The sequence below is a fragment of the Anas platyrhynchos genome, chromosome 12, assembly GCF_047663525.1.
Source record: "Anas platyrhynchos isolate ZD024472 breed Pekin duck chromosome 12, IASCAAS_PekinDuck_T2T, whole genome shotgun sequence".
Classification (NCBI taxonomy): Eukaryota; Metazoa; Chordata; class Aves; order Anseriformes; family Anatidae; genus Anas; species Anas platyrhynchos.
In genome coordinates this window covers 13,503,258-13,520,520 of record NC_092598.1, presented here as the reverse complement: position 1 = coordinate 13,520,520, position 17,263 = coordinate 13,503,258, and the positions used below count along the sequence as shown (strand labels likewise).

At 40.2% G+C, this 17,263-nt stretch overlaps 1 protein-coding gene across 3 annotated transcripts in view; it reads right to left on the bottom strand.

The window, feature by feature from the left end:
• Positions 1-17,263, bottom strand: part of PHAF1 (phagophore assembly factor 1) — a 35,119-nt gene that overhangs the window by 3,140 nt on the left and 14,716 nt on the right. For all 3 annotated transcript variants that reach the window (XR_005268861.2, XM_038185508.2, XM_072043816.1), the window contains 9 exons: positions 13,583-13,677; positions 10,995-11,092; positions 9,186-9,298; positions 6,752-6,885; positions 5,956-6,039; positions 5,157-5,239; positions 4,353-4,396; positions 2,282-2,325; positions 911-969 (listed from right to left, as the gene is read on the bottom strand). Coding sequence is in view for 2 of the 3 variants with exons in the window: in XM_038185508.2 (XP_038041436.1) it covers positions 911-969; positions 2,282-2,325; positions 4,353-4,396; positions 5,157-5,239; positions 5,956-6,039; positions 6,752-6,885; positions 9,186-9,298; positions 10,995-11,092; positions 13,583-13,677 (754 nt within the window). In the remaining variant the exon portion in view is untranslated. The remainder of the gene's footprint in view (positions 1-910; positions 970-2,281; positions 2,326-4,352; positions 4,397-5,156; positions 5,240-5,955; positions 6,040-6,751; positions 6,886-9,185; positions 9,299-10,994; positions 11,093-13,582; positions 13,678-17,263) is intronic.

Below are 17,263 nucleotides of genomic sequence, written 5' to 3'. Positions count from 1 at the left end.
GATCATATACGTGATGATAGCAGACTCCTACTGACTGTAATGCATTTTAGATTGTGGCCCCAAAACATTAGGGAACAGTTAGCTTTTGGCCTTTCTTGTAACTGGTTTGTTTCTCTACAGGTATGTCAGAGACATTTAGAGATGTGCTCAGTAAAGCAAGCTCTGATTGATTTAGAACACAGGAAAAAATAATATAAAGCTGATATCAAGCTGATCTCATTGGCATAAAACAGGAGAAGGGGGGACAAAGAACACAATACTTAAAAGGAAAAAAAAAAAGAAAAAAATGAATATATGAAAGCTTGATAAAATACCTTGTTTGATATATCTGAAAATGGTAAAGTATTTTCACAGCCCCCATAAGCTAACATTTCTCCTGACCTAAATCAGTTGCATATCATATCATATAGCATGGTAGCTCTGCAAACAGGTGGTGCCTGTTTTACCCAACAACCAGCTCAACCCCTGTAGGAACAGAGCAAAATTAAGCTTACTGTTCTGTCTTCAGCCTTCAGGAACTATAGAACAACCACACACATACATAAAAGCAAAATTCCTTCAGTCTGCTGCCATATGTTCCAGACACTGCAATGCATGATGTCATGCTGCTGAAATGCATGTGCCTACAGCATAAGCAATCTGCACTATTTATTATATGTAAATAGAGATACTTCTTTTGGATCTGCTGCTTCACTCTTCTGTGGATTTTACAGTTCAACGAACTTTGGAAATGTTTTCATTCTGCACATCAGCCTTTAACTCTGAGAACAGTTATTTAGTATCGTTAGTGGCCAAAAGGTATGAAACTTAAATAAAGAATCCCCAAAGTAATTAGTGTAATAAATACTTTTCCTCTACATAAACTCATCCTGTTATCAGCTCCTGTTGCCAAGCAAAAGAAAGACTTTACCTGTGAAGTACCACTGGCTTCTCTACAGGGTGCCCCAGAAGGTCCTGAATACTGTCCCACTGCAAGGATGTCAAAGACCTTGTATTAAAATCAGTCACAGGAGATTATTATTTTTAAAAGCTAGAAAGACAGTCACGTATATTTTTGCAACATGCTCCTTTGCCAAATAACAAACTGCATTTACTCAAGTATTTTGTGACTAGAGACATACTCAATAATGGAAACTATCAGGCCTAGGAAATGCTCTTAGGGTTTTTTTTCCTCATTTTTGTCTCAAACTAGCTTTAAATTAGAATTGCTATGAACAATTCTACGGGTCTTATGGCAAAAACGTACCTAGAAAACTTGGTAACATTTCTGAGACACCTTAGAGAAAAAGTATTCTCTAAGCAGCTGTGGGAAACCTCAGCTAAATATCCTTTCACATACCTTTGCCGAGGGAAAAATAGCATCCCCGCCACCTCTCCCAAAAACCTTTCCTTCATTTAACAGGCAGGTTTGGAAAAGAGGAGGAAAACTGCGCTATTTAATGATAGGGAATTTCAAGCAATTTTCATCACTGTAAATAGACTTTAAAAAAGCTGAAATTTCGCATACAAGATTTAAGTTAAAACACTGATGGATATTTGTAACTCAAATAAAAAAATGGCAGCTTCCAAGTTCCTGACTACTTTTCCCCCCTCCATCTTGGGACCCAGAATTCAACACTGAAATTAAACCCCATGAGCCAAGAGAGCAGCACTGACCCTGGCTGAAGGTTAACTGTAGAGGCACTTCTGAGACAAATTTCTTCAGAATTTTCAACTTACAGAAGCTCTTAGGAGCAGCAAGTGCCCAATTGGGAATTTCACCTAGAGTCTGCTGCCCCCAGGAGGTGTCACATTGGCAGTGACATTTTGGTGAGCCCTGCTGCTACCTGAAAAGCATCTTATTATTGGCACCCTTCAGAAGAAAGAACCACCAGACCTCCTTGATTAGTTACTGCACGTCTTCGAGAGCTACATTAGACAGGAAAGCCCTGTGAAAGTTTTAAGAATGTCTCTACCAGTTTGCATTCAGCCACCACTTCTGTCGCTTCCCTGTATCACTATACTGTTGTATTTCTTCCTGCAGCTATCTTAGAATACAGGGTATGCAGTAATTAAGTTTACTCAAACTGTGCTGTTACAAACGCCCTCAATCCCTACAAGACAACTAAACATTTGAACTACTAAACATGCTCACATTAAGCTTTGGCTTTTGACTTTTCTATTTTAAAACAACAAAACACCACTGCTACCATTTCTTCAAATGGCGGCGTTGCAAATCTAATAAAGATCATTTAGGAGGTTTAAGGAAAAAAGGAGAGCATTCAGTTCTGTACAGACTTACCTTGCTGTACGTTGTACACGTTTCGGTCTGTGAATCAGCACTATCTATGAAAGAAAAACAGAACAGCCTTTGTAATTCACGCTCGAACAGTCTCCTGTATAATCCTTTATTTAGGGGCGTTAGTTTAGATAGAGAGACATACAAGCAATACATCAGTTCATATATGAATTTACCAGCATTTACTAGCAACCAAGAGTTGTCTGTCATCAGCATTGATTAAATGCTACATAATGGGATTAAACTCGCCTATTTACAAGTTCCAAGTCCTAATGCTGCCTATGTTTGCATTGTAGTGTTGCATATAAGAACGTTAGCATGAAAGAAACTACTTCCCTGCGCTAAGTGAACACACCTAGCACGAACACTCATCAAGATAACACAGCGTGCCATGCATCTAGTCCAAACACTGCTGCGTTTGGAAAGGAGGCTGGCAAAACCGACACCTTGAAGATAAAGAAACACTCTCTTAAAGACAAAGAAAGCAGAGAGCTTGGGATTTACAGTCCCCAGAATCATTCCTGGGGAAAGAAAAAAAACACCCTGTATCCATTAAAGAGCAGCAACCACCTGCAGGTAAGGACAGCACCATATTTATGCTTACAGTTTGGTAGTTTCAGAACTGTTTTATACATATATTTTGGGAGTTCTGAATACTGAAAACATCTTCCTGAAGCAGTAGGGATGAAGCTACACACTAAAGAAGCCAAACATAGCAAATGGTATTTAATTTGATTGAAAGCTCCTCTGTATTTTCCACCTGTTAAATAAACGTGGTCTGCTTATGGTGAAAGTTCAGTGTCTGTGCAACTGAACTCTGTCAAGTTACTGTCTGCAGCTGAGGCACAGAAGGGAGTAAATAAAGCTGCATCATGCGCTACCACCAGATGGAAAAACACGGGCTCTTCCTAAGTCTTGTAACATTCGTTTTTAATCAACCCTTCTGGTCTCTAGCTTATATTCAGGATGCATAATAAGTACAAGACAAAAGACAAAACAAGAAGAAAAAAGAAACAGATGCATTCAGGAGAGCTTCATGGTGATACTTGAGCTGAATAACAACATTCAGAAACAAACACCTTTGAGGTACTGCACAATAACATCATGGAAAACAATTTTAAAAGTGAGCAGAACTTTCATGCTCATCCTCCTGGCTGAACTGCAAGTCAGTCTTCATGTCAGCCTGCACAAACAAATGTAGTTTTTCCAGGTTTTTATTCCTGTATGTGCTCACACTGCTGTGACATCCACAGAATTACAGTTAACTGCTTTCCGTGAAAACCACTCAAAGGAAGAAAGCATCCCCTGCCAAAACCTTGCAAGCATTCAGTGTTCCATGAGTAGTCAAAACACACATTTTCATAGCATACCTGTTAATTCTTACATTAAAGAAGGCTACCTTGATCACAATCATCCTCAAAGTTCCCCATGCTTTCTTTAGATCACTTCCATGCACACAGCTGTGCACATCTAAGTGTCTTGCTGAATCAGCACCGCTGTATTTTAACACAACTTGGGAGGAGTATATAATGCTATTTTCTGAGCTTGGACATTTTCGAGTAGGTTTTGACCGCAGCATGTAGGTATATTTTGAATGTTTGTTCTCATTCCCAGCTATACTGCTTTTTATTGAGTATCAGTTTATATTGAATACTATCAATAAACCTTTCAAGAGTGAGTAGCACATCATTGAAAAATTAACAGTGGAACAGACTGACCAGCTCAGACTAACACTGCCTTACACAGCTTCTGAGTCCCTTGGTACAAGGTAACTGATTTGAGCAAAGCGGAGTGGCAGCATCACAGAAAATTAGTCATGTTGCCACTAAATACCCATATGATCCATGTAAGTGGCCAAGGTAGCATAAATAAAAATCAGAAAATTGCTGAACTCTTCCTGAAGCATTTTTCACTTTAAAAACAAGAAAACACACCCCAAAACCCAAAATGTCTCCTTTGTCTCACTATTGACACCCTCTGATAATCAAGAACGCATTAAAAAGAGAACTGATAGTATCTCCCCCTTTGTTTTGTGGCACACGTCCCGATGCTGGACAGCAGCTGGCCTACTCACCTCGCTTAATGACTAGCGGAATCTTGAATTCACAGCGGTGGTAGCTAGAAAGAGCAAATCATAAGGCTGTCAGAAAGCAGAAAAGCCAACACAAACTACAAAGCACATACTTGGAGCTCTTAATAACCAGCTAAATTAAAAGTCACATGCGTAATAAAATGAAAAGGAGAGTCAAGAGTATCAGATTAAGAAGAAAAACTGCCATTTTTATTTTCTACATCAAAAAAGCCATCAGCCTGGGAGCGTCCTAGCACAATTTTCTAACGATACAAAAGGTCCTTCAGCACAAATTGCTCTCGTTACACAGACTCGATGGACAAGTACTCAGCTTAGAAAAAGTACTGCAGATTTCTCTAACACTAATGCTCAACTGCCTGAGAATACGTTCTCTTTGTTCAGGCATCCAATCACTTATTCCTTAACTCATATGCCTCTTATAAAGAGTTTTCATTTGAGAAGAACCAAAAATATGCTGGTCAGATGCATAAGAGGGGAAAAAGAACTTGAAAACTCAGAGCACTGACTGGAACAACGTCAAGAAAAAAAAACACACTACCTACCAGTAATAATAGACATTATAGTTCAATCAAGAAGTACTTGAGAACATACTTGGCAACAAACACATTTAAATATAAGAAAGAAAACAGTAGTAAGAACATGGAAATAATGATGGCTGAAAACCCCGCTGGTTACCAAGTATACCAAAGACACTGAGGCAAAAATACAGGACCTCTCTAAAATGAGTATAAAGTTTCCTTTCCTGATGTTAAAACACTCTTGAACAGATCAGTTCTTTACACTCACATGTTGAAGTTGTAATGACCAGGATAATTCGTGTGCAGGACAAATTTCTTCACCTTGTGAGTGTTTGCATCAAAGAGAATATCCTGTTGAAGAAAAAGGCAGACAAACATGAAGCAAGCTGGAGAGAAGAAGTTGGCTTTCCCCAAACTACCCTGAGATGAGTTACAATAGCATCTGCATACAGTGATAAGTATCAATACTACTCGAACCAAATGGAATTGTGAAAAGTAGGATTTGGGAATGAGACTTTTTATAAATTCAAATAAACACACACTTCTTTCAGTACTCAATCACAACTGCAGTTTCATTTGCTCATGTTGGCAATTCTTCTAAGGAGGTCTTGTCTTTCTGCTTATTATTTACGCCAATGTATACTAAAGCAAAAAATAGCTGTGCTACTACAGTAAGAAGGGACATAAAGGTTGAGCTATGTCCTACAGCTCTGCAAGCTTTCAAAGGTGGCATTCTGGCACACCTATTTCAGTTCTACAGGACAAGAGCGTGCCTTTCAGAAACAAGAACTGAGCTACCTATACATCGAGCATGGCAGAAGGAGAAAACCAGAAGAGAACACCAAAGCACAAGCAGAAAGAGCCCTCCACCCACTGCTGGATACAACAAGATGTTACTGATTGAATTCACAAGCACTAGAAAAAAGTTGGTGGTGTTTTTTTAATTCAGAGATTCCTACAGCAGCAAGAGTTTGAGTTTCCCAATAGCTTTTGGCACTCTGAAACAGTTGCTGTGTAGCAGAATCAAAAACGTTGCATGCATTTGTTTAGGGAAGCTTCCTACTCACCACTCCAAGTGTGAAGTAATTGAAGAAGTAGTCATTGCACTTTGATGGGACCTGCTTATGGGGCGAGGGTGAATGGATTTTCATCTGCAAGAAACATTTTCCAGATATATTTCAGAAGGCCCACGAATCTAAACGCCACTAGCAATACCCCTACACCCAAACAATTGCCATAGCCTCATTTCAACGCTGAAGCCCTTGTTGAAAAATATGATACTGTGCTTCATGATAAGGCCACTGGCTGCTTGCAGAGGCACACCACATCAGATTTTTGGTTTTAGTTATAAGAAATAAAAGGCTTACTTATATGTTATCATAAAAACATCAGGAAACAATCAAAATATATTCCAAAGTTATTTTAAATGAAATGGTTAAAAATAAACCACACACTGCTATGGTAGTGTGTGGTTTATTTTTATATTATTATTATTTTTATATTATTATTATTTTTATATTATTATTATTTTTATATTATTATATTTTTTCTTATTTTTCTATTCTTTAGATAGAAACGTTTCCATTTTTATCAATTTTCAAATCAGTTAAAATGTTGCATTGACAGATCATGTATTTGATTTTTAAAATGTAAACAGATTTGCATTGATTTAGCTTAAAATGCTTTTTAATACCAAGTCGTGTAAACGTTCACTCTGGTCTATTACATGTCAAATGAATTGCTCAGAGTCTGCGCTGCATGGCAATTTAACATCTCTGGCCTTGCAAAACCCAGGCCCTGTGACTAAACAGACATTATTGAACGGAGACAAAGTCCTCTCTCTGCGTGAATGAATTTCCTTACCTTATCTTCGGACTTGTAGAAGACTTTGTGCGGAGACCCCAGAGTGCTCAGCACATCCTGGCACGAATCACCAAAGTACACGCACCGCTCAAATACCCGCATCTTGGCATCGGCTAAAACACCAGGGCCACAACCTGGGGAGCAGAAAGCAACTCAGAAGTCATCCTGCCTGCTCACAGAACGCATCAACAGATCAACAATAAAAGCTTAACATTATTTTAACACAAACCAAACAGCTGCATTCTTTAAACAATGTTGTTAAAATAAGTGTAACCCTTTATTTTACAAGGGCTCAAACACAGCAAAGTATTTCTTATCACAGTGATGTATTTGCTGACTGCTGCACAGATCCTCTTCTGCCCTGCTTTCACCTAGGACTGAGTTAATTTTCCTCAACATAGGGTGCTATGTTTTGGCCTAGGATGAGACGAGTGTTTGATAACATGCTGATGTTTTAATTGTTGCAGAGCAGTGCTTACACTAAGTGGAGGACTTTCCAGCTTCTCTCTCTGTCCTGCCAGCAGGCAGGCTGGGGTGCAACAGGCGCTGGGAGGGGACAGACCCAGGACAGCTGACCCAAACTGGCCAAAGGGGTATTCCATCCCATCTGGGGTCATGCTGAACAATATATAGGGGTGGCTGGCCAGGGTGGGGGGACTGGCTGCTCAGGGATAGGCTGAGCATCGGTCAGCAGGTGGTGAGCAATTGCATTGTGCATCACTTGTTTCGTACACATTATTACTAGTAGTACTATTACCATCATTACTGTTATTATTTTCCTGTCTCAATAAACTGTCTCTATCTCAACCCACAGGCTTCACTTTCCCATTTCTCTCCCCTATCCCTAAGAGGGAGGGTGAGTGAACGGCTGTGTGGTGCTTAGCTGCCAGCTAGGTTAAACCATAACATCTTCTTAACCTCCAGTTGTCTTCACTTCCCTGCCATTCAAACACTGACTTTTCATAATCAGTCAGTCTCAATGTCATTATCTGGTTATTAGCAGTAAGTACCAAGAATTATTTTTATCTCCTCACAACACTGAATTTTAGCAGCCAGAGTTGTGTTCCCAAAGCCATAAAGTGGCATGTAATCTAAGCACCTTCCCTAGTAGCTAAGAAAGCCCATAAAATGAAATTCCTCATCCATATCGACTGCATGAGAGAACAGACATTCTTTACTGAAGGTCCCCATAGCTCATTAACCCAATATCAAGTGTGTTCCTACACAAATGATGTGTTAAGAATAGATCTTACTGAACTGCCATTCCATAGATGAACAGCTGACATACGCTGCTAGATGTTAAGAAATGGGAAGACCTTACAGTTTGCGACCCCATTTGCTTTCAGGAACATGGCATCGTATTAGAATGCACATACAAGTACGCAGCAATTAATGCAAAATACAGGATGTGCTCTCAATACGCATTGAGCTTTTCTTGCTATACATTATTCATGTAGCTATTTCCCAAATACAATAAATCAGAAAAATGTGACTGAGTCATCCTTGAATTTCTAAGCAAGAGTTACTTCAAATGAACGTATTTCCAGAGAAGCTTATGGTAGGACAGGTGTGGCATGTTCTACAAAGGGGTCCTGCAAACTTTCCCAAGACAGGAACAGCACCTGCCAAAATGGTCTCATTTCTATTTTTACTCTCAGCATTGGTGTCATATTTTAGCAATCACACTGTTCAATGACAACATTTCCTTAAAGTTGCACGTGTATACATGTATGTGAACAAAACTTGACTCTCTACCTTAAACTGGTCCAATTTCTGAAAAAGCATTTACATCATTACAATATTATAGCTAACTCCTGCCCTAGCACATGAGGATAGATGTTCCCTTTTCTTAGAAAAATATTGCCAAGTCTCAAGTTACAGTCACCGAACAAGGCTCCCTTGCAGGCCTTATGCCTTTCCCTAATTTTGAAGGCCCGCCAGCCCCTAGAAGCACATACAAGGACAAGCTACTCATCAGCCTGTCACTCTCACTGCTGTCTCCTACAGCTAATGAAAACTGAATTGAATTCAAAGTGCAGTCTAAGGCTGCGGCATCAATACGCCTCTCGCTGGCATTTTTAAAAGCCTTCCAAAATTAATCACAAAAATATCCACATATACAGCGCAGTGGAACCTCAGAAGATGCACGTATACACAAGGTTTCTTCACTTCTAAAGGTTTTTCCAGTGATGTGCTTGCATTTTTATTCTTCATGTACACTTGGAGACCACCACGGTGAACAGACACTAATGACCAGGGCTCAGGACACATCTCAGCAGGCAAACCCATCTCCACAGAGTTTTGTTTTGTTTCCAAGAGTTCAGAATTAAGTATATAAGAACACTTTGAAACAACCCATGGGAATACCACAGATATCCTATGCTTAACCACTCTTTTCCTTAGGGGAGGAAGCAGCTCCACGTTCTGAGTGTACCTGCAGTGAGTAGGCGAAGCCGTAAACCTGAGGGTCCAGTCCCATCTCTCAGCACATCGACGTTCTCGGCGTACACATTACCAAGGAAACAGCTGAGGGGCATCAAGGGAGCCCTGAAACCAATTGCACAAAGATGCAGATAAGACTCCATCTTCAAATTTTCCATTAGCAAGCTGATGAGGGTTCACTGGAACAGAGCACGTTAATTTTGACAAAATGGCATTTAACTCAGACTGAAGATGACAAGTTATATTAAACACAAGGATCAGAAATCCTGGACCAAGAAGGACTACTACCAGGCAGGATTCAAATACAGAACCTTTACATTTGATGGAAAAAAAACAGCAAGTTTCAAAGACTCCAGAAATTACAGAAACTATACCTAGACTTTGGAGAGCCCCCACAAAGATGTGTCATTTCAGACTTTTCTCAGGAAAACAGAAGTTCCCTAGTGTGTTGTTTGTTTTTTAAGGATACCTATTGCTTGAAGTAAGCCTGTGACCCAAATGTGGCAGAAGCCCCTTCACCACAATGTTCTCACTGCACTTGGCAAGGTACTTCACAGCCCAGAAGGTGAAAGCAGCTTGTGCAGATAACCCTAAATAATCGCGTTGCTTTACTGGGACAGTTCTCATTATAATTCAACTACAATAACATCTGAGAAAACTGTCACAGCAACGAGCGAGTTTGACATGACTTTCTCCTCTACATGAATGAATGACCTGGCCAGAAGGCAGGCTTGGAGCTCGCAGACACCAGCACTCCTGTGACAGTCAGTGCTTGCACAAAAGCCCAGCGTGGCATGGATGAGCACAGACAACATTTTTCTGAAGTGCACTTGTCTCATTAGTAGACTCTGTCTGTGTAAATAAGGTTCCCTCCCTCCTTAGCAGTCATCTGCTGATGTGCTAACCTTCTCTTGCCTTTAAATCACAACCATCTCTCAAAATGTACCACCGTAACACTTCAGGTATTGTAAACTCTTCATTTTGGTTTATAAAAAGTGCTTCAGTAAGAAACCCCAGGAACAATGTTTTTAGAGAGAGCAAAACATCAAATACTGTACCATAAATTACTGCTTAGAAGAAGGCAAAATGCCTTCAAAATATTAACTGTGTTCAAATGCAAACACTCCATTAGCATTAAGGCACAAAGGTTAATCTCGGAACAGTAAGCTCAGTCAGGTAGTGGCAAAGACATAGAATATATGGCAAAGACATAAAATATACAGATTATACATATGCCTTCAGTCTGAAGACACAATTTATTTTTATATAGCAAGAGAGTTTTACCCGTGGCAGGACACTGCCAGGAGTTGGACCTGATGATCCTTATGGGTCCTTCCAACTCGGGATATTCTATGATTCTATGACAAACCCAGTACCAATACACCACAGAGCAACTCACACCTACCACACAGGTTTGATTTGTCTAGGGATAGGTCATAAGCATGCAAACAAAACACAGAGCAAGAATAATCTAGCCTCATCGCTTACTGGATTTACTGCATTTCCTCCTTTGCCTCATGAACTGATTTTCAGTTCAGCTTGGTTAGCCTACAGTAGCTGAGCCAAGCTGGTATTACAGCACCAAAAATCAAACCAGCACTTGATTAAAAGGCTGGAGGACAATCCCTGTGGAAATTAGAAATACACCGGTATCTAAAGGCATTCTGCATGCTACAGAATTCATATGAGACCTAAACTGAACTAAGGATGTAATTACATTTAGCGTTTGCAAAACCCTAGCTCAATGAAGAAGAAAGAACACACTGTAAGTGTCCCAAACAACACGAGCAGCTGTACGTACTTGGTGTCCTGCAGGCTGTTCCCGTTGTAGATGTACATCCGTTTCACAGTCGCACCGTGCGGAATTTGCAGAGATGCCAGACCATGGGCAAAGTTAGGCTGCAGATACAGAAAATGATTCTTGTTGCATGACACGTTAGATAAAATTCAGCTCAAATACCACCTTGGAACTACGGAATACGCTTACCAACTCAGGTAAGTCTCTAGCCAAAGACACGGGGGTTAAAAAAATAAAAGATCGAGCCTTCTACAACACAGTGTTAGTTGACATTACACTATTTCTGGATTCCTAAACTGGGGTGAAATGCTCGCTACATTTATCCACCAAGAGATGGCACTAGTTTGTCAGTTAGCCATCTGTGCACCAAGAATTCAAAGTTTTCTTGGTTTTATCACTGGCAACTAGCAATAGAAAAGTATTTGTACTGATTGGCTGTATTTAATTTCTGAGAAATAAGCTCTTACAGGTAGAGCTTCTTTTTTCTCTCCCACTACATTAATTTCATCCTTTTAACATTTTTACTGTTTTGCAAAATGCTTCGACCTAATGAACACTCATTCTTTATGCAGATTTTCCACTCTCGTCATCACCCCATTCTTATATACACCATTTTAATAGGGATTTAGAGTGCTCTCATCAAATAGGAAGAGCCCCCAAGAAGTCAGATTCGTTCTACCAGTGCAGAACAAACTGATTTTGTCCCAAGAGACAACAAAAATAACATGCATGAGATGCAAACCATTATCCTGGTGAATTTTAGCAGGACATCATGTAAGGATAATGTAAAAATTTATTCCTAGAGAAAAAAATAACCCAGAGGAATAAGTTTCACTGCTGTAGGTATTTAGAAGGGAACCTCCAACACCTATCAGATCTGGAGATGCTCTGAATTCGATCCTCTGAATTTGCTCTGAATACAGCCACCTCAAAACATACTAACAGCTTTCTGAAGTAGCTGACTGCTAAAACAGGGCTCATTTCTTAACAGAAACAGTGAGCAGGCTTTCCATCATCTCCTCACCTGCAGATTGTTACTAATTATATCAAAACCCCGAAGTTTTCTCCAGATTTTTTCTTTTACGTAGGCAAAGACTTCGCTGCTTTAACTCATTTTGAATTCCTACGTGACCCTCTCTAAACTTGAAAGATTTTTACATCTGCAAATCTCATCTCACTCTTTATTCAGCCTGCCCTAACTGTTGTCTCTGAAGAGCTCTACACATCATCTTCTTCCCTGTGGACTGTTTTATACTATCCTGTTTTCAAAACTGTTCTATCCAACTATTTCTATGTTTTTAATCTTGAGAATTTTGTTTTTCACTGTGTGAACATTTTTACTAACCACATTTAAATGACTGGATAAATAATTTTCCTCCAATATTTTGACAGGTAGAAAGAACTGAATCATCCCCAAGCACCACATCACATCCCCCTCAAAGAATATTTGTACCATGCTTTCTTTCTGTAACCGTCCTTCATCATTTTCTTAGTCAATTGAAGCACCTAACATACCAAGATGCAGATATGCAATGGCTTGAATTGATTCTTGTAACTTTTTTAGACATCTTTTCGAATCTTTGATGTAACAGCTGACTGTCTTCACAGCTCAGCCATTTCACTCAGAGATGCCCCTGCAAGTCTTGAGTGAAAGGCTTCTACTTGGTTGGGATGTTCCTTCTTTTTGGTTTATCACTAGGTTTCAGCTTACCTTCTAGAACTTCTGAACCCAACCAACCTTTACTACCGCTAAATGGTAACTTTCCCTAGACATCTCCCTGCTCTCTGGTATGCTGAAACAAGTTCTAAAGCACCAGGCTGTGACATGAGACCACATGCCACCGTGTTGCTTGATTTCCCCCACTTGGTTTTGACTCTTTTAGTGTTCGTTTTTATTAGTAGTACCACACTGCAAGCATTCTTTTTAAACTGATAACCATAGATACTACAACTGAAAGTGTTTCCAGACTCATACAGAACAAATTATATACACTTTTTCATTAGCACAGGTGGAAATCACAGAAGACCTGACCTTGTTTCCACTATAGACAGTGATCTGCAAAGATTTCAGAGAGCACTGTAGCATGTTCAATCATTCAGTAACTCATCCAAACATTTGGTGAACATGCAAACAGGCATTACAAATAAAGCTCATGGCTTTCTAAAAGCACTCGTACTGAAGGACACTTAAGATGAAGATAGATTTTATGAACTCTACCCTAGTTTTGTTGCATAATCACTTTGATGAGATTCAAAAATATCTGATAAAAGAACAGCCCTCGATTAGATTGCTTAATATTTATGTATTTGCATAGCGAGTGCTCGTATTTTTAGAAGGCTCCTTTCAACAACAGAATTGCTAGTCCCAGCGCATGATGCAAGCAAAACCTCTAAGCATATGCCTCCTGCTAAAGAAGGAAAACGTTTAACTTCAAAATGATCACACAGCATGAATAAGAGCACAACTGAGGAGTTAAATTCCTTCCGAATTACTGGCTTCTTTTGCTCGCAGGCTAGACACGCTGTAGGTGATGTTTTGCAAGTCACACAGAGGCAAAAAGACTACCCATTAACCAAGAATGATTGCTGACCTCGTACTTCGGAGTTTCAGTCCAGGAGTCTAACTGAAAAGAAAACGATAGTCCTCTGAAATTGAGGTGAAAGAGCTGTTCAGCTGAATTATACACTAAAAAGGAAAAAGAAAGGAAAAGCAGAGTTACGAAAATAAACAAAAAATCCCCCAGTTCAGATTTAACAGTGCTTTCATCAGGTCAATGAATTTACCAGATCTCAACACGTGGGAGGAACACAGTTACACAGGACAATAGCTGGTTTGCTTTTAATCTGCTGCAGTAGAAACACAGCTATACGAACCTTAAATTCATTAAAATAAGAGCTGCCTATGTAAGCCCGTGGGCATTAGTGTGTCTCCAACAATTCAGTTATACAATGCAACATAATTAATCATACCTTAACATCCCTAAAATAGTTTAAGCAGCTAAACAACTCTGTTTGCTGTGGTGCGAAACACTTGTACAACACTGACCAAGAGGTCTTTCAGACAGATGTGCCCAGAGCATGGAGAAATTCAGGATTTCACATCACTGGGAAGCAAGGTGCTGGGGAAAGCGAGCTCACAGGTCCTGTTCCACAGGGAGCTCCAGGTCCCGTGCCCCAGTTCAGCTAGCTGTCTTCCCCAGTAAGACAGCACTGGGAGGAAGTGCTTCTGACACACAGGTCCTAGGCCATTTACGACGATAATTAAAAATAGCATCATCAGAAACACCCGCCAATAGGCCAGCTTTTACAGAGAACAGTAATAAATTAGAACACACAGGCTCCCAGCTGTCATCACATCATGAGATGTCCCAATTTACTGCAATAAATTGCTCAACATCATCTATAAACAGCAAAGAAAGTCACCCCAGTGTTTACTTTACGAAGACATACTGTCTTGTGAGACTGGAAAACTGAGAGATGATCCCAGGGGACTGGGAGCTTGGGAACAGATTTGGGGTTGATGCTACACAAACTTCAACCTGTCCCTGGGAGCCGCTGGGAGGGACACAGCACTCTTCTGACACAGGAGCTGGTTCATTTGCAAAACAATTTGAAAACAGAGGCAAAAAAAAAAGAAACAAAACAAACAAAACACTCCAAGAGAAGCTTCTTTCTTCCACTTTACCAAAGGAAATTGGTTCGCTATTCTTTTTTCCCCCCTTTTTTTTTCACATTTAAGAAAACACAGCAGTTCGTCATTTACAGAGAAAATTCATTCCACTGTGGCTTTTTTATTATTATTTTTAAACAAAGTGGCTTTTAAATGTTCAGCTTCAGAGACATGTCACGAGATATCTGGATGATGCCAGACTGCCCAGATAGAAACATAATGGTTAGGCAATAGGCATTAAGCTTTCAGAAGTCATCATTTGCCTTTTCTGCAGAATGTGCTGGTTAAGAGCATTTTCCCTGCCTGTCATTCCCATCAAAACGTGTGGGGAGAGGGAAATGTTTTGATCTGCAGGAAAATTACACAAATCTCTCATGTGATAAATTATGATGCATCTTTTCCAAAGCCCACAGCCAGCTGGAGAAGTGTTTTTCCCCTAGTCATGCCAAGTGTGATATCTGATTATACAAATCACATCGGTTCCCATCCCCTGCCATGTTTGTTGATGTTCAGGTTTAAAGGGCAAGGAACTTTTTAATCCCTAAGATGTTCTCTCATGTGTCCCTCAAGACCTTATGTCACAACTACCTATGGTTGTTTTTTTTTTTTGTTGTTGTTGGGGTTTTTGGACTTACTGCACAGGTCCCCCGCAGCCTAATTCTGCTAAAAATAGCTGACGGAAGCAAAAGGCCCTGCTGCTGCGCTGCTGCACTCCAGGCAGCGAAGGGGAGGGAGTTTGCCTTCCAGGAAAGCAGCAGAGTGTGAGCAGCTGGAAAAAGTTTCTGTGGAGCTGGATGGGACAAACAACAGCTATCAGCAAGCCTGAGGATCAGAGACAGTCCCGATAAAAGCAGAGGTAGAACCCACAGCCAAGTCTCCGTGGTGTCAAGCACAAGGCTTTTCTGGCACCCCAGGAGAGCCCGGGCAACCTCTGAAGTTTTTGTGAGGTTTACAGAGCTGGAAATCGGGACCTCCTGCTCCTTACGAGGCCGCAGCAGCAGGAGGGAAGGATGTTTTCTTTCTCCTCATGACTTCGGCTCAATCCCACAGCCCTTACCCATGCTGAACAGTGCTCGGGCGAGGAGCCACCTCCACGAGGACGCAGAACAGGATGTGATTTCAACAGAGCCACTGGCAAGAGCGACTGCTCCCCAGCAGGAGCTCAGGTCAGAAGACCACGGAAGGAAGATGGAAAAGTGGGATAAAGTCTTGGCTTTGATGGAGCTCTCGACCTCCAGAGTGCTCGTATTTCAGTCAGCTCCATGGCAAAGACACCACAATGTTTCATACTAACATGATCCAAAAGGTAACAAAGGCGGCTACAATTTTTCTGACGACTTTTCTTTTTTTAAAAACCACCGATTTGGCAAAACCAAAACTGCTCACTAAAGGTTTCAACACAAAACTGTTGCTAACCTTTTGAAATGTGTTTTGAAACCATCACCGTGTCCTGTGGCAGGAAAGTTCTGCCGCAACCACTTGGGTTTTAAGTGAGAGACGACATTTTGTTATGAAATTCTAGTGGATGTTAATGCACAGAGATAAACAGTGAAATGCTTTCAAAGTTAAATTTTTTTTTTTTTTGGGGGGGGATGAAGAACACATTTGAGGGGAGTAACAGTACAAAGAGAGAGATGGCTATGCCATAAAGACTGACATTTTGTATTTGCGTCACATTAAGATGGGGGTAAGTTTCTCTTCCCACCTTTCTCCCCAAACCAACTCTAGTTTTTTTGGGGCATCAAAACAACCATCATCTTTCCCACATGCTGAAAACTATTGTTTGTTTTGTCTTGCTTCTCTTTTTATGTTTTAGAAAACAGAGGAAAAAAATTACCAGAAATTTGTTGTACATGATACAGTTCAAACACTGTTCATTGCCAGAATGCTTACTCCAGAGCACTTACTCCAGCTAAGTAGGTTGTTAATAAAATACTGAATTTCCAGAGAGACACAGAATAAGCCTTTGCACTAGTGAAATGGTACTTGAGGCCAACAGCTCAAACACATATGGCCATATAGCTACACATATAGCTACATATGGCCAGATAAAGAGCACCAACTGATGAAGTACTTTTAATTGAATATGACAGGTGTACAAGATCTGACAAACTCTAATGTAGGACACATGATGCCAAACTACCTGTTTAAGTGCTTATATACTATTTTAATGCAGTAATAAAATGTATTATTCCTATCATAAACAATGCTTACAGCTGGGGAAAGCTGTGTGTTTTTTTTTTTAAATCCTTAATATCACAATTTTGCAAGCGCTTTCTCCTTTAAGTATTTGCAAATGAATCATTGACAGATTATAATTTTAATTTGTTCTCTGACAAAGAAAAGGAGCTGCTTTTACCCTGCCTCAACTCCACCTAAGTTCTCATACACGCTGTCTTCATAATAGCTGACTGTAGCTCTGAGTTTCTGCCCAAGAGGAAACACTAAGATCACAACTGAAGTGAAATTCAAAAAGGCTGACTCTGGTCCTTGGAGTATTATGCCCTGCCATCTTCCAAACTTCATTTATCTCAATTTGATATTCAAACTACTACTGCAGGCTTTTATGCAGTGATATTACTTGAGCCACATGACTCTCCAC